The sequence below is a fragment of the Triticum dicoccoides genome, chromosome 1A, assembly GCF_002162155.2.
Source record: "Triticum dicoccoides isolate Atlit2015 ecotype Zavitan chromosome 1A, WEW_v2.0, whole genome shotgun sequence".
NCBI lineage: Eukaryota > Viridiplantae > Streptophyta > Magnoliopsida > Poales > Poaceae > Triticum > Triticum dicoccoides.
Window position 1 is genome coordinate 596,514,342 of NC_041380.1, and position 22,044 is coordinate 596,536,385.

The 22,044-nt window shown below is 46.2% G+C and overlaps 1 protein-coding gene across 1 annotated transcript; it reads right to left on the bottom strand.

The window, feature by feature from the left end:
- Positions 1-2,111: 2,111 nt before the first annotated feature.
- LOC119294309 (RNA polymerase sigma factor sigE, chloroplastic/mitochondrial-like) lies at positions 2,112-4,351 on the bottom strand. The gene is made up of 5 exons (XM_037572524.1): positions 3,632-4,351; positions 3,356-3,502; positions 3,020-3,256; positions 2,640-2,903; positions 2,112-2,558 (listed from the first exon to the last, which is right to left on the bottom strand). The coding sequence occupies exons 1-5, from the start codon at positions 4,271-4,273 to the stop codon at positions 2,364-2,366; spliced, it is 1,485 nt and encodes a 494-aa protein (XP_037428421.1). The 5' UTR covers positions 4,274-4,351; the 3' UTR covers positions 2,112-2,363.
- Positions 4,352-22,044: the final 17,693 nt, after the last annotated feature.

Sequence of the window (22,044 nt, forward strand, 5' to 3'; positions counted from 1 at the left end):
AGCTTCTAACTTCAAGGTCCAACTATTCTGGACCAAACTAAGAATGCATTTCAAAGAAAATCCATGAAGGATTGTTGTTGATCCAAGAGGCGAGGCTTTACTTTGCTTTGATCAATATATTACAATCTTGAGGGGCCCGAAGAGGTTTGCTTCCATCTTTGCAAATGAATAGGGAAGTTTCTAAGGATTTATGTCAATTTTTTTTTGCATTTACCCATGTCAATATCCTTGGAGATCAAATCAATTGTAAGAAGCACCTCATAAAAAAGGAGATCCTCTTCTTTTGTGAGGAACCAAAGAATGCTAGCATTGCGTAGCAAAAGGGCATTCCCAAAAGAGGTGAAGCAGAGTTTCTTCAATTTGGTCAGAACAGATAGAATATTTGTAAGATCTCATTTGAATGTTCTTCATGTGAGGTAGGTTCCTTGTGTTGAGCTAGTGTGCAGGATGAGCCAAAAGAAAATCTTGTGTTGGAGCACAGATGAAGTTTTCCAGAGCAATTTAAAAATTATATGAGTAGAATCGGACCCCTTGTTACTTCGTACATCTGAATAGCAGAGCAATCTACATATTTCTAAGGGAAAACCCATTTATCTTGTTTCATTAGAGAGATCTAGAGCAATTTAAAAATGATATGAGCAGAATTATGGCCCCTTAAAACTTCGTACATTTGAATAGCAGAGCAATCAACATATTTCTAAGGGCAAACCCGTTTATGTTTTTAATTATCATTAGTGAGATTGATTTATGTCATTTTGAAGCATCCGCGGCTACTAAAAAGCTTGAAATGGGAGTGGCCAATGAAGTGATTTTGTGATTGGGTGATGCCATGAAATTTTGGAAGGTGATGTTGCTTTTGCCAGATGAGTAAAGTTTAATGTATTTATCTTTGACGGAGTGATCTTGCCATGAATTTTCCCAGAGGTCGAACGTGTTACCCTATCCAATAGTACAAGTGCCATACCTTTCTTGTTTGGAATAAGGTTAATCGGAGATTTTCACTAGAATGATCCAACAATTTGTCAGGTGTGGGGAATCAATATAATATGATTCCCAAATGAGGTTGACCCAATGTAACTCATATATCTATTAAAGAATTTGTAAAGGTGCTTGATCACAACAATTTTGCTCTGAAGTGTAATGTGAGGAACTGCAAGACCACCTTGACCTTGTAGGCTGCACACTTTGTCCCAAGAGAAGAGAGTTGTCCCTCAATCCTCCATGTCATATTTTCTTCAAAAGCAGTGCCTTAAGTACTCCCTCCGTTTCTTTTTAGTTTGCATATAAAATTGAGTCAAAGTCAAACTTTGTAATGTTTGACTAACTTTATAGGAAAAATATCAATATTCACCATATGAAATCAATATTATTAGATGCATCACGAAATTAACTTCCATACCATATAACTTTGGTATTGTAGATGTTGATATTTTTTAATATAAATTTGGTCAAACTTTGTTTAGTTTGACTTTGATCAAATTTTATATGCAAAGTAAAAAAGAAACTGAGGGAGTATTTATTAATCTTCTAAGAAACTGAAAGTGGTAGGGACAGAGGGCACATGAAGAAAATGGGTAAACTGCATAGCACTGATTTCACAAGCTATAATTTCACCCCAGATGATAAGAAGGTTGATCATCCAGTAAATCTTTATGGGGTGAAATTAGCCAAGAGGGACAGGGACAAATTCTTATGTCTTTGGCTTTACAATGTTGAGTGGGGAAGTCCTAGATACCAGTAAAAGGGAAGCAGCCCAACATGCATCCAAAAGATTGAGCAAGGGTTTGCATTCCGTGATCAAAGACATTAATTGTTGTGTGGATTAAAGACATTAATTCGCACCACAATAGACTTGTTAAAGTTCACTTTCAAACCAGTGTAGGATGCAAGATGGAGGAGTGGGTTCTTTATGTGCTGCCATTGTCTTTCCCATGCATGAAGGATCATGACAGTGTTGTCTGCATAGCGGATGATAGGGAAATCGAGTCATGAAGTGATATTGAGAGGAGGCTGAATCAACTGGTTTTGCATAGCTTCATTGAAAATGGTTTTATAAGTTGAGAAGGTGTATTCAAGTGGTATTCTAAACTTTAAACTTAACCCATACTGCAAAATGGCAATGCATAATTTATTTCTTTTAATAATACCAGAGACCGTTTTCTTTTCTGTATGCTATGAATTACTCTACATCAGCCCGAGGTCTAAATCAAATATTATATATACAACCTCACTCGTATATACAGACTTATATACATGTCCGAAATACGGAATCAATGATGAGTCTATGCCATCTTGCAATGTATATGCAGCATAATCAAATTAGAGAACTGGTATGTATGTGCGTGACCGAGATGCATATGATTTCACATGTATCTTCGTAGGTAGTCGACCCGGGTGGGGTGCTTGAGCTTCATGAGCGCCTTGAGCTCGTACTTGCGCACCATCTCCCTCGAGATCCTCAGGTTGCCGGCGATCTCGCTCAGCGTGCGCCTCCCTCTGCCGTCCAGCCCGAACCTCTGCCTGATCACCACGCTCTCCTTGGGCTTCAGCGAATCCAGCTGCACCATCCATCACATGATCATCAATCAACATTCAGAAAGCAAACACATGAATCAACTGATGATGTTGTTTATGATTACGAGGTCGTCAATGGCGAGGCGGAGGAGCCGGTTGTGCTTGTGGGTGTCGACCCCGATGGCGTCCACGTCGGTGACCTCTTTGATGAGCTCCTCCTGCGTGACACGGTTCCGCGAGTGGAGCGAGTAGGTCGGCCTCGTCATCCGCACCACGTCGCGGTACCTCGCCGGCGACAGCCCCACTTTCTTCATCGTCTCCTCGTCCGTCGGCGTCCTCCCGAGCTCGAACGACAGCTCCTCCCTCGCCCTGTTGATCTCCTGTCTCTCCTGCACGATAAAATTAATACAAACATTTCAGCATTTCCATCTCTGACAAACACGGACAGAATGTGCAAAACACTGAAGACTGAACCGACTGGGCATGCAAGCTCGGCAGGCATTACCGATTCCATGGCGAATGGGAAGCGGGTGAAGCTGGAGAGCGTCATGGCGCGGACGACGGAGTGGCGGATCCAGAAGAGCGCGTAGGTGGAGATGCGGAAGCCGCGCTTGGGCTCGAAGCGGTCGATGGCCGTGATGAGCCCGTTGGCGCCGGCCTGGCACAGGTCGGCGAACCTCTCGTCGCCGGTCATGTCCGGGTAGTACTTGTTGATCGCGTACAGGACCAGCCGTAGGTTGTGCTGCAACCACCCAACCCAAATTTCAGTTGGATTCCATCTTTTTTCCAGACCACTGGTGCAGCAGAGTACAGAGTGATCAATGGCAGTGTTGTTGTTTACCTTGATGAGCTTGTTCCTCGCCGCCCGGCCGACGTCGCGGAGCCGCCGTAGCCGCTGCACCGGCATGTTCATGGCCTCGGCGACCTCTGCGTCGGTCGGCTCGCTCTGCAGCTCGTTCCGCAGGTTCTCTTGCACCTCCAAAATGGCCTGAAATGTGTGTCAGTTATTCAGTTTAGCACCTAAATTCAGCTAGCGAGTTCTTGGATCAGCTACCGATTGTTCCTCCTCAATGGCATCAAGATTCAAGAAGAGTTAAATTGATCGGTGGTTGATTACCTTCATGGGTTGCATGATCTTGAAGAGGCGAGCGCTCTGCGCGGCGGAGAGCACCGGCGGGATCTTCATCCGCCTCCAGTCGAGGCTGCCCATGTCGGTCGACACGGCGTGCTCCCGCAGCAGCGCCTCCTCGAACTCCCGCTCCTCGTCCCGGTGTTCGCCCTCCTTGCCGGCGGCCAGATCGCGCATCTCCACCCTCTTCCCCAGGTCCATCCGCCGGCGCCGCTGGCTCCTGACCACCACTGTCCTCCTGGGCGTCGCCGTCGTCGTTGTCGCTGCTGATTTCTTCATCCCCTGCTTCCTCTTCTTCTTGGTGGCCGCCTGCTTCTTGCTCCTCTTCTCGTCCTCCTCCACGATGACGGGGCTCAGCTTGTACAGCGTCTCCAGCGTGGCGGCCACCTCGTCGTAGTCCGTGCCCTCGGGCACCGGCACCGGCGCGGGCGAAGGTTGGATCTTAGCGGTGGCCGTGCTCTGCTTCTCGGGCGCCGCGAGCGCCGCGCAGCTGGTGGCGGCGGCAGGCGCCCGGCGCCGCGGCGGCTTGCTACCGCCGGCGATGGCGAGCACGGTGGGCCTGTACCGGCGGCGCTGGGGCCCCGCCGGGAGCGGGCGGCTGGGCGTGGGCGTGGTCACCGTGGACGTCATGGATCGTGTGGAACAGTCCAGAATCTCTCGGCTCAGTTCGATCGTGTGGAAGCAATGCGATGCGGTGCTCTGCTCTGCTCTGCTACCGGCCGTCCCCTTCCATATATGCCGGGGCGGGACACGTACGTCGGCGGTTGGCCGAGCAACGGCGGCCACGAGCCGGCGCGGGGCGATCGGACGTGCGGGAGGCGGCGAGGCCCGAGGATCGGACGGCGCGCGGGGCGGCGGCGTGGAGCCGGGCGCGCGCGGGAGGGGGTGCGTGGATGAGGCGCGCGCCACGTGAGCGGTCGCCATACGCCTCGCGATATCTCCGGGGACCCACATGGCAGTGCGACGTGGAGTAGTGCTAGTGCTACGTCGAAATGTTTGGCAACTCTTTTCGGTTGCCACGGGAAATCTCTTCTGCTGCCATGAAAATACGTCGAAATCTGAGTGCCACAAGCCTGTCCTTGACTGCTGCATCCTGGTCGTCGACTTCAACTTGCCCAAGTTCACCTTGAAAAAAAGTCGATTGTCCAAGTGTTGTACAAATGCAATATAAGAGCAAGTCCAGTAGAACCTTCAAACCCTCAAATCCCTAAAAATAACTGCTTTTTTACAGTTTTCGTCGAAAAAAACCATAGACTAGAACCTCTAAACCCTCAAACCCGTAAAACAATTTAGAGGTCCAACCCTCAAATTGTTTTCCAACCTATAGAAGTGAGGGTTGAGAGGAAAAACTCCCCCCAACCCGCACTCCTCTTTCTTTTCGCGCGGGAGGGAAGTTTCATCCTGCCTCCCCGGCTCATGTTGGAAATATGCCCAAGAGGCAATAATAAATTGGTTATTATTATATTTTCTTGTTCATGATAATCGTTTATTATCCATGCTAGAATTGTATTGATAGGAAACTCAGATACATGTGTGGATACATAGACAACACCATGTCCCTAGTAAGCCTCTAGTTGATTGGCTCGTTGATCAATAGATGGTTACGGTTTCCTGACCATGGACATTGGATGTCGTTGATAACGGGATCACATCATTAGGAGAATGATGTGATGGACAAGACCCAATCCTAAGCCTAGCACAAAGATCGTGTAGTTCGTATGCTAAAGCTTTTCTAATGTCAAGTATCATTTCCTTAGACCATGAGATTGTGCAACTCCCGGATACTGTAGGAATACTTTGGGTGTGCCAAACGTCACAATGTAACTGGGTGGCTATAAAGGTACACTACAGGTATCTCCGAAAGTGTTTGTTGGGTTGGCACGAATCGAGACTGGGATTTGTCACTCCGTGTAAACGGAGAGGTATCTCTGGGCCCACTCGGTAGGTCATCATCATAATGTGCACAATGTGACCAAGGAGTTGATCACGGGATGATGTGTTACGGAACGAGTAAAGAGACTTGCCGGTAACGAGATTGAACAAGGTATCGGGATACCGACGATCGAATCTCGGGCAAGTATCGTACCACTAGACAAAGGGAATTGTATACGGGATTGATTGAATCCTCGACATCGTGGTTCATCCAATGAGATCATCGTGGAACATGTGGGAGCCAACATGGGTATCCAGATCCCGCTGTTGGTTATTGGCCGGAGAGTTTTCTCGGCCATGTCTGCATGACTCCCGAACCCGTAGGGTCTACACACTTAAGGTTCGATGACGCTAGGATTATAGGGAATGGATATACGTGGTTACTGAATGTTGTTCGGAGTCCCGGATGAGACCCCGGACGTCACGAGGAGTTCCGTAATGGTCCGGAGGTAAAGATTAATGTATAGGAAGTATGGTTTTGGCCACCGGAAGTGTACCGGGACCACCGGAGGGGTCCGGGGGTCCACCAGGTGGGGCCACCAGCCCCGGAGGCCTACATGGGCCAATAGTGGGAAGGGACCAGCCCCTAAGTGGGCTGGGGCGCCTCCCCACCAAGGCCCATGCGCCTAAGGGGAAGAGCGGGCAAACCCTAAGGGAGATGGGCCTTAAGGCCCATGCCTGGTGCGCCTCCCTCTCCCCCTCCACTTGGCCGCCACCCTAGATGGGATTGGGGCTGGCCGCCGCCCCTAGGGTGGAACCCTAGGTGGGGTGCACCCCTCCCTCTCCCCTATATATACTTGAGGACTTGGGGCTGCCAACAGATGAGTTCCTCTCTTTCTTGGCGCAGCCCTACCCCTCTCCCTCCTCGTCTCTTGCGGTGCTTGGCGAAGCCCTGCTGGAGTACCACGCTCCTCCACCACCACCACGCCATCGTACTGCTGCTGGATGGAGTCTTCCCCAACCTCTCCTTCTCCCCTTGCTGGATCAAGGCGTAGGAGACGTCACCGGGCTGTACGTGTGTTGAACACGGAGGTGCCGTCCATTCGGCACTAGGATCATCGGTGATTTGGATCACGACGAGTACGACTCCATCAACCCCGTTCACTTGAACGCTTCCGCGTAGCGATCTACAAGGGTATGTAGATGCACTCTCCTTCCCTCGTTTGTAGACTTCTCCATAGATTGATCTTGGTGATGCGTAGAAATTTTTGAATTTCTGCTACGTTCCCCAACAGTGGCATCATGAGCTAGGTCTATGCGTAGTTTCTATGCACGAGTAGAACACAAAGTAGTTGTGGGCATTAATTTTGTTCAATATGCTTACCGTTACTAGTCCAATCTTGATTCGGTGGCATTGTGGGATGAAGCGGCCCGGACCGACCTTACACGTACTCTTACGTGAGACTGGTTCCACCGACTGACATGCACTAGTTGCATAAGGTGGCTAGCGGGTGTCTGTCTCTCCCACTTTAGTCGGATCGGATTCGATGAAAAGGGTCCTTATGAAGGGTAAATAGCAATTGGCATATCACGTTGTGGTTTTGCGTAGGTAAGAAACGTTCTTGCTAGAAACCCATAGCAGCCACGTAAAACATGCAAACAACAATTAGAGGAGGTCTAACTTGTTTTTGCAGGGTATGCTATGTGATGTGATATGGCCAAGAAGAATGTGATGAATGATATGTGATGTATAAGATTGATCATGTTCTTGTAATAGGAATCACGACTTGCATGTCGATGAGTATGACAACCGGCAGGAGCCATAGGAGTTGTCTATATTTATTGTATGACCTGCGTATTATTGAACAACGCCATGTAATTACTTTACTTTATTGCTAACCGGTAGCCATAGTAGTAGAAGTAATAAGTTGGCGAGAAAACTTCATGGAGACACAATGATGGAGATCATGGTGTCATGCCGGTGACGATGATGATCATGGAGCCCCGAAGATGGAGATCAAAAGGAGCAATATGATATTGGCCATATCATGTCACTATTTGATTGCATGTGATGTTTATCATGTTTATACATCTTATTTTCTTTGAACGACGGTAGCTTAAATAAGATGATCCCTCACTAAAATTTCAAGAGAAGTGTTCTCCCTAACTGTGCACCGTTGCGAAAGTTCGTCGTTTCGAAGCACCACGTGATGATTGGGTGTGATAGATTCTTACGTTCGAATACAATGGGTGTTGACGAGCCTAGCATGTACAGACATGGCCTTGGAACACATGCGAAACACTTAGGTTAACTTGACGAGCCTAGCATGTACAGACATGGCCTCGGAACATGGAGGACCGAAAGGTCGAACATGAGTCGTATAGAAGATGCGATCAACATGAGATGTTCACTGATGATGACTAGTCCGTCTCACGTGATGATCGGACACGGCCTAGTTGATTCGGATCATGTATCACTTAGATGACTAGAGGGATGTCTATCTGAATGGGAGTTCATAAGATGAACTTAATTATCCTGAACATAGTCAAAAGGTCTTCGCAAATTATGTCGTAGCTCGTGCTTCAGTTCTACTGTTTAGATATGTTCCTAGAGAAAAATTAGTTGAAAGTTGATAGTAGCATTTAAGCAGACAGTAGAAGGCTTATGTCCTTAATGCACCGCTCAGTATGCTGAACCTCGAACGTCGTCTGTGGATGTTGCGAACATCTGACATACACATTTTGATGACTACATGATAGTTCAGTGCATAATGCTAAATGGTTTAGAATTGAGGCACCAAAGACGTTTTTGAAACATCACAGAACATATGAGATGTTCCAAGGACTGAAATTGGGATTTCAGGCTCGTGCCCACGTCAAGAGGTATAAGACCTCCGACGATTTTCTTAGCCTGCATAATAAGGGAGAAAAGCTCAATCTTGAGCTTCTGCTCAGATTGTCTGAGTACAACAATCGCTTGAATCGAGTGGGAGTTGATCTTCCAGATGAAATAGTGATGGTTCTCCAAAGTCACTGCCACCAAGCTACTAGAGCTTCGTGATGAACTATAACATATCAGGGATAGATATGATCCTTGAGCTATTCACGACACCGCGAAAGTGGAAATCAAAAGGGAGCATCAATCGTTGATGGTTAGTAAAACCACTAGTTTCAAGAAGGGCAAGGGCAAGAAAGGGATACTTCATGGAACAACAAATCAGTTGCTGTTCTAGTGAAGAAACCCAAAGTTGAACCCAAGCCCGAGACTAAGTGCTTCTGTAATAAGGGGAACAGTCACTGAAGCAGAACCACCCTAGATACTTGGTAGATGAGAAGGCTGGCAAGGTCGACAGAAGTATATTGGATATGCATTATAATGTGTACTTTACTAGTACTCCTAGTAGCACCAGGGTATTAGATACCGGTTCGGTTGCTAAGTGTTAGTAACTCGAAACAAAAGGCTACGGAATAAACGGAGACTAGCTAAAAGGTGAGATGACGATATGTGTTGGAAGTATTTCCAAGGTTGATCAAATATCGTATGCTCCCTCTACCATCGAGATTGGTATTAAAACCTAAATAATTGTTATTTGGTGTTTGCATTGAGCATAGACATGATTGGATTATGTCTATCGCGATACGGTTATTCATTTAAGGAGAATAATGGTTACTCTGTTTATTTGAATAATACCATCCCGATCGTAGTAATACATATTTTCATGCCAAAGGTATAAGATAGTAATGATAGTACCACACAAATGTGGCACTGCAATTTGAGTCATATTGGTATAAAACTCATGAAGAAGCTCCATGTCGATGGATCTTTGGACTCACTCATTTTTGAAAGGAATGAGACATGCGAACCATGTTTATTGGTAGATATGCATGAAGAAACTCTATACAGATAGATCGTTTGGACTCACTTGATTTTGAATCACTTGAGACATGCAAATCATACCACATGGGCAAGATGAATGAAAGCCTCGTTTTCAATAAAATGGAACAAGAAAGCAACTTGTTGGAAGTAATACATCTTGATGTGTGCAGTCCAATGAGTGCTGAGGTGTGTAGTGGATATCATTATGTTCTTACTTCACAGATGATTTGAGTAGATGTTGAGTATATTTACTTGATGAATCACGAGTCTGAATTATTGAAAGGTTCAAGTAATTTCAGGGTGAAGGTGAGAGATCGTCGTGACAAGAGGATAAAATGTCTATGATATGATCGTAGAGATGAATATCTGAATTACGAGTTTGGCACAGAATTATGACATTGTGGAAATTGTTTCACAACCGATACAGCCTGGAACACCATAGTGTGATGGTGTGTCCGAACATCATAACTGCACCCTATTGGATATGATGCATACCATGATGTCTCTTATCGAATTACCACGATAGTTTATGGGTTAGGCATTAGAGACAACCACATTCACTTTAAATAGGGCACCACGTAATTCCGATGAGATGACACCGTATGAACTATGGTTTAGAGAAACCTAAGCTGTCATTTCTTAAAAGTTTGGGGCTGCAACGCTTATGTGAAAAAGTTTCAGGCTGATAAGCTAGAACCCAAAGCGGATAAATGCATCTTCATAGGACACCCAAAACAGTTGGGTATACCTCCTGTCTCAGATCCGAAAGCAATAAGGGATTGTTTTTAGAATAGGGTCCTTTCTCGAGGAAAAGTTTCTCTCGAAAGAATTGAGTGGGAGTATGGTGGAGACTTGATGAGGTTATTGAACCGTCTCTTCAACTAGTGTGTGGCAGGGCACAGGGAGTTGTTCCTATGGCACCTACACCAATTGAAGTGGAAGCTTATGATAGTGATCATGAAACTTCAGATCAAGTCACTACCAAACCTCGTGGGATGACAAGGATGAGTACTAATTCCGAGTGGTACATAATCCTGTCTTGGAAGTCATGTTGCTAGACAACAATGAACCTACGAGCTATGGAGAAGCGACGGTGGGCCTGGATTCCAAAATGGCTCGAGGCCATATAATCCGAGAGAGGATCCATATATGAAAACAAAGTGTAGACTTTGGAAGAACTACTTGATGGTCGTAAGGCTGTTAGGTACATATGGATTTTAAAAGGAAGACAGAAAATGATGGTAAGTATCACCATTACGAAAGCTCGACTTGTCGTTAAGATGTTTTCCGACAAGTTCAAGGAGTTGACTATGATGAGACTTTCTCACTCGTAGCGATGCTAAGAGTTTGTTGGAATTATATTAGCGATTACTGCATTCTTGCAGAGAGGATGCCAAAACATTGTTTCCTCGACGATTTTCTTGAGGAAAGGTTGTATGTGATACAACCGGAAGGTTTTATCAATCCTGAAAGATGCTAACAAGTATGCAAAGCTCCAGCAATCCTTCTAAGGACTGGAGTAAGCATCTCGGAGTTGGAATGTATGCTTTGATGAGATGATCAAAGTTTTTGGGTGTATACAAAGTTTATGAGAAACTTGTATTTCCAAAGAAGTGAGTGGGAGCACTATAGAATTTTTGATGAGTATATGTTGTTGACATATTGTTGATCAGAAATGACATAGAATTTCTGGAAAGCATATAGGGTTATTTGGAAAGTGTTTTTCAATGGAAAGCCTGGATTAAGCTACTTGAACATTGAGCATCAAGATCTATATGGATAGATCAAAACGCTTAATGGTACTTTCAAATGAGCACATCCCTTGACATGATCTTGAAGGTGTTCAAGATGGATCAGTCAAAGAAGGAGTTCTTGCCTGAGTTGTAAGGTATGAAGTTAAGACTTAAAGCTCGACCATGGCAGAAGAAAGAGGAAGGACGAAGGTCGTCCCCAATGCTTTTGTCATAGGCTCCATACGGTATGCCATGCTGAGTACCACACCTGATGTGTGCCTTGACACATATTTGGCAAGAGGGTACAAAGGTGATCTAGGAGTAGATCACCAGATAGCGGTCTAAATTATCCTTAGAGGAATAAGGATATGTTTCTCAGTTATGGAGGTGATAAAGAGTTCGACGTAAAGAGTTACGTCGATGCAAGCTTAACACCTATCCGGATAGCTCTGAGTAGAGATACCGGATACGTATAATGGAGCAACAATTTAGAATAGATCCAAGTAGAACAGTTATTTGAAATGGCTCCAAATGTAGCATAGTAGTTGCATCTACAAGATGACATAGAAATTTGCGAAGTACATACGGATCTGAATGTTGCAGACCCGTTGACTGAAACCTCTCTCACAAGCATAACATGATCAAACCCAAAACTCTTTGGGTGTTAGTCACATGGGGATGTGACCTTGAGTGTTAATCACATATCGATGTGAATTGGATTATTGACTCTAGTGCAAGTGGGAGACTGTTGGAAATATGCCCTAGAGGCAATAATAAATTGGTTATTATTATATTTCCTAGTTCATGATAATCGTTTATTATCCATGCTAGAATTGTATTGATAGGAAACTCAGATACATGTGTGGATACATAGACAACACCATGTCCCTAGTATGCCTCTAGTTGACTGGCTCGTTGATCAATAGATGGTTACGGTTTCCTGACCATGGACATTGGATGTCGTTGATAACGGGATCACATCATTAGGAGAATGATGTGATGGACAAGACCCAATCCTAAGCCTAGCACAAAGATCGTGTAGTTCGTATGCTAAAGCTTTTCTAATGTCAAGTATCATTTCCTTAGACCATGAGATTGTGCAACTCCCGGATACCGTAGGAATACTTTGGGTGTGCCAAACGTCACAATGTAACTGGGTGGCTATAAAGGTACACTACAGGTATCTCCGAAAGTGTTTGTTGGGTTGGCACGAATCGAGACTGGGATTTGTCACTCCGTGTAAACGGAGAGGTATCTCTGGGCCCACTCGGTAGGACATCATCATAATGTGCACAATGTGACCAAGAAGTTGATCACGGGATGATGTGTTACGGAACGAGTAAAGAGACTTGCCGGTAACGAGATTGAACAAGGTATCGGGATACCGACGATCGAATCTCGGGCAAGTATCGTACCACTAGACAAAGGGAATTGTATACGGGATTGATTGAATCCTCGACATCGTGGTTCATCCAATGAGATCATCGTGGAACATGTGGGAGCCAACATGGGTATCCAGATCCCGCTGTTGGTTATTGGCCGGAGAGTTTTCTCGGCCATGTCTGCATGACTCCCGAACCCGTAGGGTCTACACACTTAAGGTTCGATGACGCTAGGGTTATAGGGAATAGATATACGTGGTTACTGAATGTTGTTCGGAGTCCCGGATGAGATCCCGGACGTCACGAGGAGTTCCGTAATGGTCCGGAGGTAAAGATTAATATATAGGAAGTATGGTTTTGGCCACCGGAAGTGTTCCGGGCATGACCGGTAGTGTACCGGGACCACCGGAGGGGTCCGGGGGTCCACCGGGTGGGGCCACCATCCCCGGAGGCCTACATGGGCCAATAGTGGGAAGGGACCAGCCCCTAAGTGGGCTGGGGCGCCTCCCCACCAAGGCCCATGCGCCTAAGGGGAAGAGGGGGCAAACCCTAAGGGAGATGGGCCTTAAGGCCCATGCCTGGTGCGCCTCCCTCTCCCCCTCCACTTGGCCGCCACCCTAGATGGGATTGGGGCTGGCCGCCGCCCCTAGGGTGGAACCCTAGGTGGGGTGCACCCCTCCCTCTCCCCTATATATACTTGAGGACTTGGGGCTGCCAACAGATGAGTTCCTCTCTTTCTTGGCGCAGCCCTACCCCTCTCCCTCCTCGTCTCTTGCGGTGCTTGGCGAAGCCCTGCTGGAGTACCACGCTCCTCCACCACCACCACGCCATCGTACTGCTGCTGGATGGAGTCTTCCCCAACCTCTCCTTCTCCCCTTGCTGGATCAAGGCGTAGGAGACGTCACCGGGCTGTACGTGTGTTGAACACGGAGGTGCCGTCCGTTCGGCAATAGGATCATCGGTGATTTGGATCACGACGAGTACGACTCCATCAACCCCGTTCACTTGAACGCTTCCGCGTAGCGATCTACAAGGGTATGTAGATGCACTCTCCTTCCCTCGTTGGTAGACTTCTCCATAGATTGATCTTGGTGATGCGTAGAAAATTTTGAATTTCTGCTACGTTCCCCAATAGCTCCTCCCGTCGTCTCGCCCCGCGCCGGCCATGGAGGCCTCCGCCGCCGCCGCGCCCGACTCGGGCCCCGCCCTTGCCCCGACCATGGCCGACGTGGTGGCGACGACCCACATCGGGGCCAAGCGGCGGCGGGCCGGCCTCGCCCCGCCTCCCCGGCTCCCGCCCCGGCCCCCGGCCCCGCCCCGGCGCCCACCCCCGCCGCCGCGCCCGCCCCCAAGAAGAGACGGCCGAAGGCGGCCTCACATGGGCCGCGAGGGGCGGCCTCCAAGGTCGCCGGCTCGTCCCCGGCCATGAACAAGGCGCGGAAGAAGCCCGCGGCCCCGACCGCCGACGTCACCGAACCTCCTCCCGCCGCGCACGAGGTGTTTGAGGAAATGGCAACCCCATCCTCGTTCATGGACCTCCTCCAAAACACAGAGGTGGACCTCGGAGCTCTGCCTCTAGACCCCTTTAGGGTTGGTGACGACTTGGAGGAAGATGAGGAAGATGAGGAGGATGACGGGGATGACGAGGAGCAGGTGGCCGAGATAGGGGAGGAGGCATTCACCGCCGCTTCCCGCCCACACGCGCGGTCGAAAAACTACACCGAGGCGGAAGATATCCTCTTGGTTCATGCTTGGGCAGCTGTGGGGATGGATGCAAGCACCGACACCGATCAAACCGGTAAACGGTATTGGCAAAGGATCGAGGACACCTATTCTAGGATCAAGTTGTAGAATAGTGGGTTCATCTCTCGCACTTACCGGTCGCTTCAAGGCCGGTGGGAGTTGATGAAGCCCGCTTGTGCTCGTTGGAGTGCGGCCATGGACCAAGTGAGGGATGTACCACCTAGTGGAACCGTGGAGAGTGACTATGTGAGTACATATCTCTTCACTATTTTGATTATGTGTGTGTACTATGCTATTGGTGGGTTCTTCTGTGATTATGTGTGGTTGATAGGAGACAATTGCCGGCATGAGGTACAAGGAGATGGCCGCTTCCAAGGGCAAGCCATTCCCATTTAAGCATGCTTGGGCAATTCTTCAAACCTTTGACAAGTGGAGGTTGAGGGATCAAGAGACCGCACCCAAGAAGTCGGCAATGCTTAGGATGGATGATAGTGAAGATGAGGAGGAGAGGAACTTGGGCAAGCCCGAGGGAAACAAGAAGGGCAAGCTAAGGGTGAAGATGGAAGGAGAGGCGTCAAGCCTAAGGGAGAAGATGGAGCACATGATGAAGGCAAGAGAGGAATTGACAACGAAGACATTGGAGACGAAGCTTCTTATCACCGAGAAGAAAAAAGAGGTCAAGCTTGCACAAGTTGAAGCACAACGTGAAGAAGCAAAGCGCAAGGCTGACTTGGAGGAGAGGATGATCAAGCTCAAAGAGGCAAAGGTATGGAAGGAACTCATGGTGGAAGAGAAGGAGCACATGATGATGTCCAAGAAGGACATGGAGCAAGACCAATTGCAATGGTGGAAGGACTACAAGGAGGATATCTCGAAGAGGAAGAGGATGTTCCGTGGTGCATCCTCTGAAGGAAATATGCCCTAGAGGCAATAATAAAGTTATGATTTATTTCCTTATAATCATGATAAATGTTTATTATTCATGCTAGAATTGTATTAACCGGAAACATAATACATGTGTGAATACATAGACAAACAAAGTGTCACTAGTATGCCTCTACTTGACTAGCTCGTTAATCAAAGATGGTTATGTTTCCTAACCATGAACAATGAGTTGTTATTTGATTAACGGGATCACATCATTGAGAGAATGATCTGATTGACATGACCCATTCCATTGCTTAGCACCCGATCGTTTAGTATGTTGCTATTGCTTTCTTCATGACTTATACATGTTCCTATAACTATGAGATTATGCAACTCTCGTTTACTGGAGGAACACTTTGGGTACTACCAAACGTCACAATGTAACTGGGTGATTATAAAGGAGTACTACAGGTGTCTCCAAAGGTACGTGTTGGGTTGGCGTATTTCGAGATTAGGTTTTGTCACTCCGGTTGTCGGAGAGGTATCTCTGGGCCCTCTCGGTAATGCACATCACTTAAAGCCTTGCAAGCATTGCAACTAAATGAGTTAGTTGCGGGATGATGTATTACAGAACGAGTAAAGAGACTTGCCGGCAATGAGATTGAACTAGGTATTGGAATACCGACGATCGAATCTCGGGCAAGTAACATACCGATGACAAAGGGAACAACGTATGTTGTTATGCGGTCTGACCGATAAAGATCTTCGTAGAATATGTAGGAGCCAATATGGGCATCCAGGTCCGTTATTGGTTATTGACTGGAGACATGTCTCGGTCATGTCTACATTGTTCTCGAACCCGTAGGGTCCGCACGCTTAAGGTTACGATGACAGTTATATTATGAGTTTATGCATTTTGATGTACCGAAGGTTGTTCGGAGTCCCGGATGTGATCACGGACATGACGAGGAGTCTCGAAATGGTCGAGACATAAAGATTGATATATTGGAAGCCTATGTTTGGATATCGGAAGTGTTCCGGGTGAAATCGGGATTCTACCGGAGTACTGGGAGGTTACCGGAACCCCCGGGAGCTATATGGGCCTTAGTGGGATTTAGTGGAAAAGAGAAGGGGCAGCCCAAGATGGGCCGCGCGCCTCCCCCATCCCCTAGTCCTATTAGGACAAGGAGAGGTGGCCGCCCCCCCTCCTCTCTCTTTTCCCCCTCCGCGAATCCTATTCCAACTAGGATTGGGGGGGGGGGAATCCTACTCCCAGAGGGAGTAGGACTCTCCTGGCGCGCCCCCCTTGGCCGGCTAGCCTCCCCCCTTTTGGTCCTTTATATACTGAGGCAGAGGCACCCCAGAGACACACAAGTTGATCCACGTGATCTATTCCTTAGCCGTGTGCGACGCCCCTAGCCATCATAGTCCTCGACAATATTGTAGCGGTGCTTAGGCGAAGCCCTGCAGCAGTAGTGCATCAAGATCGTCACCACGCCGTCGTGCTGACGGAACTCTTCCCCGACACTTTGCTGGATCGGAGTCCGGGGATCGTCATCGAGCTGAACGTGTGCTAGAACTCGGAGGTGCCGTAGTTTCGGTGCTTGATCGGTCGGATCGTGAAGACGTACGACTACATCAACCAAACGCTTCCGTTGTCGATCTACTAGGTATGCAGATCATACTCCCTGTTTCGTTGCTATGCATCACCATGATCTTGCGTGTGCGTAGGAAATTTTTTGAAATTACTACGAAACCCTTCAGTGGTATCAGAGCCTAGGTTTTATATGTTGATGTTATATGCCCGAGTAGAACACAAGTTAGTTGTGGGCGATATAAGTCATACTGCCTACCAGCATGTCATACTTTGGTTCGGCGGTATTGTTGGATGAAGCGACCCAGACCAACATTACGCGTACGCTTACGCGAGACCGGTTCTCCCAACGTGCTTTGCACAGAGGTGGCTTGTGGGTGACAGTTTCTCCAACTTTAGTTGAACCAAGTGTGGCTACGCCCGGTCCTTGCGAAGGTTAAAATGGAGTCAAATTGACAAACTATCATTGTGGTTTTGATGCGTAGGTGAGATTGGTTCTTACTTAAGCCCGTAGCAGCCACGTAAAACTTGCAACAACAAAGTAGAGGACGTCTAACTTGTTTTTGCAGGGCATGTTGTGATGTGATATGGTCAAGACATGATGCTGAATTTTATTGTATGAGATGATCATGTTTTGTAACCGAGTTATCGGCAACCGGCAGGAGCCATATGGTTGTCGCTTTATTGTATGCAATGCAATCGCGATGTAATGCTTTACTTTATCACTAAACGGTAGCGATAGTCGTAGAAGCACAAGCTCGGCGAGACGACAACGATGCTACGATGGAGATCAAGGTGTCACGCCGGTGACGATGGTGATCACGATGGTGCTTCGGAGATGGAGATCACAAGCACAAGATGATGATGGCCATATCATATCACTTATATTGATTGCATGTGATGTTTATCTTTTATGCATCTTATCTTGCTTTGATTGACGGTAGCATTATAGGATGATATCTCACTAAATTATCAAGAAGTGTTCTCCCTGAGTATGCACCGTTGCGAAAGTTCTTCGTGCTGAGACACCACGTGATGATCGGGTGTGATAGGTTCTACATTCAAATACAACGGGTGCAAAACAGTTGCACACGCGGAATACTCAGGTTATACTTGACGAGCCAAGCATATACAGATATGGCCTCGGAACACGGAGACCGAAAGGTCGAGCGTGAATCATATAGTAGATATGATCAACATAATGATGTTCACCAATGAAACTACTCCATCTCACGTGATGATCGGAAATGGTTTAGTTGATTTGGATCACGTGATCACTTAGAGGATTAGAGAGATGTCTATCTAAGTGGGAGTTCTTAAGTAATATGATTAATTGAACTTAAATTTATCATGAACTTAGTCCCTGATAGTATCTTGCTTGTTTATGATGGTTCTAGATAGATGGCTCGTGTTGTTGTTCCGTTGAATTTTAATGCGTTCCTTGAGAAAGCAAAGTTGAAAGATGATGGTAGCAATTACACGGACTGGGTCCGAAACTTGAGGATTATCCTCATTGCTGCACAGAAGAATTACGTCCTGGAAGCACCGCTGGGTGCCAGGCCTGCTGCTGGAGCAACACCAGATGTTATGAACGTCTGGCAGAGCAAAGCTGATGACTACTCGATAGTTCAGTGTGCCATGCTTTATGACTTAGAATCGGGACTTCAACGACGTTTTGAACGTCATGGATCATATGAGATGTTCCAAGAGTTGAAGTTAATATTTCAAGCAAATGCCCGGATTGAGATATGAAGTCTCCAATAAGTTCTATAGCTGCAAGATGGAGGAGAACAGTTCTGTCAGTGAGCATATACTCAAAATGTCTGGGTATAATAATCACTTGATTCAATTGGGAGTTAATCTTCCAGTTGATTGCGTCATTGACAGAATTCTCCAATCACTGCCACCAAGCTACAAGAGCTTCGTGATGAACTATAATATGCAAGGGATGAACAAGACTATTCCCGAGCTCTTCGCGATGCTAAAAGCTGCGGAGGTATAAATCAAGAAGGAGCATCAAGTGTTGATGGTCAACAAGACCACTAGTTTCAAGAAAAAGGGCAAAGGGAAGAAGAAGGGGAACTTCAAAAAGAACGGCAAGCAAGTTGCTACTCAAGAGAAGAAACCCAAACCTGGACCTAAGCCTGAAACTGAGTGCTTCTATTGCAAGCAGACTGGTCACTGGAAGCGGAACTGCCCCAAGTATTTGGCGGATAAGAAGGATGGCAAGGTGAACAAAGGTATATGTGATATACATGTTATTGATGTGTACCTTACCAATGCTCGCAGTAGCACCTGGGTATTTGATACTAGTTCTGTTGCTAATATTTGCAACTCGAAACAGGGACTACGGATTAAGCGAAGATTGGCTAAGGACGAGGTGACGATGCGTGTGGGAAACGGTTCCAAAGTCGATGTGATCGCGGTCGGCACGCTACCTCTACATCTACCTTCGGGATTAGTATTAGACCTAAATAATTGTTATTTGGTGCCAGCGTTAAGCATGAACATTATATCTGGATCTTGTTTAATGCGAGATGGTTATTCATTTAAATCAGAGAATAATGGTTGTTCTATTTATATGAGTAATATCTTTTATGGTCATGCACCCTTGAAGAGTGGTCTATTCTTATTAAATCTCGAGAGTAGTGATACACATATTCATAATGTTGAAGCCAAAAGATGCAGAGTTGATAATGATAGTGCAACTTATTTGTGGCACTGCCGTTTAGGTCATATCGGTGTAAAGCGCATGAAGAAACTCCATACTGATGGGCTTTTGGAACCACTTGATTATGAATCGCTTGGTACTTGCGAACCGTGCCTCATGGGCAAGATGACTAAAACACGGTTCTCCGGTACTATGGAGAGAGCAACAGATTTGTTGGAAATCAGACATATAGATGTATGTGGTCCGATGAATATTGAAGCTCGTGGCGGATATCGTTATTTTCTCACCTTCACAGATGATTTAAGCAGATACGGGTATATCTACTTAATGAAACATAAGTCTGAAACATTTGAAAAGTTCAAAGAATTTCAGAGTGAAGTGGAAAATCATCGTAACAAGAAAATAAAGTTTCTACGATCTGATCGTGGAGGAGAATATTCGAGTTACGAGTTTGGTGTACATTTGAAACAATGCGGAATAGTTTCGCAGCTCACGCCACCCGGAACACCACAGCGTAATGGTGTGTCCGAACGTCGTAATCGTACTTTACTAGATATGGTGCGATCTATGATGTCTCTTACTGATTTACCGCTATCGTTTTGGGGATACGCTCTAGAGACGGCCGCATTCACGTTAAATAGGGCACCATCAAAATCCGTTGAGACGACGCCTTATGAACTGTGGTTTGGCAAGAAACCAAAGTTGTCGTTTCTGAAAGTTTGGGGCTGCGATGCTTATGTGAAAAAGCTTCAACCTGATAAGCTCAAACCCAAATCGGAGAAATGTGTCTTCATAGGATATCCAAAGGAAACTATTGGATACACCTTCTATCACAAACCCGAAGGCAAGACTTTTGTTGCTAAATTCAGAAATTTTCTGGAGAAGGAGTTTCTCTCGAAAGAAGTGAGTGGGAGGAAAGTAGAACTCGACGAGGTAACTGTACCTACTCCCTTATTGGAAAGTAGTACATCACAGAAAAATGTTTCTGCGACACCTACACCAGTTAGCGAGGAAGCTAATGATGATGATCATGAAACTTCAGAACAAGATACTACTGAACCTCATAGATCAACCAGAGTAAGATCCGCGCCAGAGTGGTAAGGTAATCCTGTTCTAGAAGTCATGCTACTAGATCATGATGAACCTACGAACTATGAAGAAGCGATGGTGAGCCCAGATTCCGCAAAGTGGCTTGAAGCCATGAAATCTGAGATGGGATCCATGTATGAGAACAAAGTATGGACTTTGGTTGACTTGCCCGATGATCGGCAAGCAATTGAGAATAAATGGATCTTCAAGAAGAAGACTGACGCTGACGGTAATATTACTGTCTACAAAGCTCGACTTGTCGCAAAAGGTTTTCGGCAAATTCAAGGGATTGACTACGATGAGACCTTCTCACCCGTAGCGATACTTAAGTCTGTCCGAATCATGTTAGCAATTGCCGCATTTTATGATTATGAAATTTGGCAGATGGATGTCAAAACTGCATTCCTGAATGGATTTCAGGAAGAAGAGTTGTATATGATGCAACCAGAAGGTTTTGTCGATCCAAAGGGAGCTAACAAAGTGTGCAAGCTCCAGCGATCCATTTATGGACTGGTGCAAGCCTCTTGGAGTTGGAATAAACGTTTTGATAGTGTGATCAAAGCATTTGGTTTTATACAGACTTTTGGAGAAGCCTGTATTTACAAGAAAGTGAGTGGGAGCTCTGTAGCATTTCTGATATTATATGTGGATGACATATTACTAATTGGAAATGATATAGAATTTCTGGATAGCATAAAGGGATACTTGAATAAGAGTTTTTCAATGAAAGACCTTGGTGAAGCTGCTTACATATTAGGCATTAAGATCTATAGAGATAGATCAAAACGCTTAATTGGACTTTCACAAACCACATACCTTGACAAAATTTTGAAGAAGTTCAAAATGGATCAAGCAAAGAAAGGGTTCTTGCCTGTTTACAAGGTGTGAAGTTGAGTAAGACTCAATGCCCGACCACTGCAGAAGATAGAGAGAATATGAAAGATGTTCCCTATGCATCAGCCATAGGATCTATCATGTATGCAATGCTGTGTACCAGACCTGATGTGTGCCTTGCTATAAGTCTAGCAGGGAGGTACCAAAGTAATCCAGGAGTGGATCACTGGACAGCGGTCAAGAACATCCTGAAATACCTGAAAAGGACTAAGGATATGTTTCTCATATATGGAGGTGACAAAGAACTCATCGTAAAAGGTTACGTTGATGCAAGCTTTGACACTGATCCGGACGATTCTAAATCGCAAACCGGATACGTGTTTACATTAAACAGTGGGGCTGTAAGTTGGTGCAGTTCTAAACAAAGCGTTGTAGCGGGATCTACATGTGAAGCGGAGTACATAGCTGCTTCGGAAGCAGCAAATGAAGGAGTCTGGATGAAGGAGTTCATATCCGATCTAGGTATCATACCTAGTGCATCGGGTCCAATGAAAATCTTTTGTGACAATACTGGTGCAATTGCCTTGGCAAAGGAATCCAGATTTCACAAGAGAACCAAGTACATCAAGAGACGCTTCAATTCCATCCGGGATCTAGTCTAGGTGGGAGACATAGAGATTTGCAAGATACATACGGATCTGAATATTGCAGACCCGTTGACTAAGCCTCTTCCACGAGC

Bases quoted from the DNA above. Each gene is read 5' to 3' on its own strand.
- LOC119294309 (XM_037572524.1), bottom strand. From the start codon at position 4,273: ATGACGTCCACGGTGACCACGCCCACGCCCAGCCGCCCGCTCCCGGCG. The intron at 2,904-3,019 runs GTAATGCCTGCC...TTTATCGTGCAG, and splicing joins TCCCATTCGCCATGGAATCG to GAGAGACAGGAGATCAACAG. The intron at 2,559-2,639 runs GTAATCATAAAC...TGGATGGTGCAG, and splicing joins GCCTCGCCATTGACGACCTC to CTGGATTCGCTGAAGCCCAA.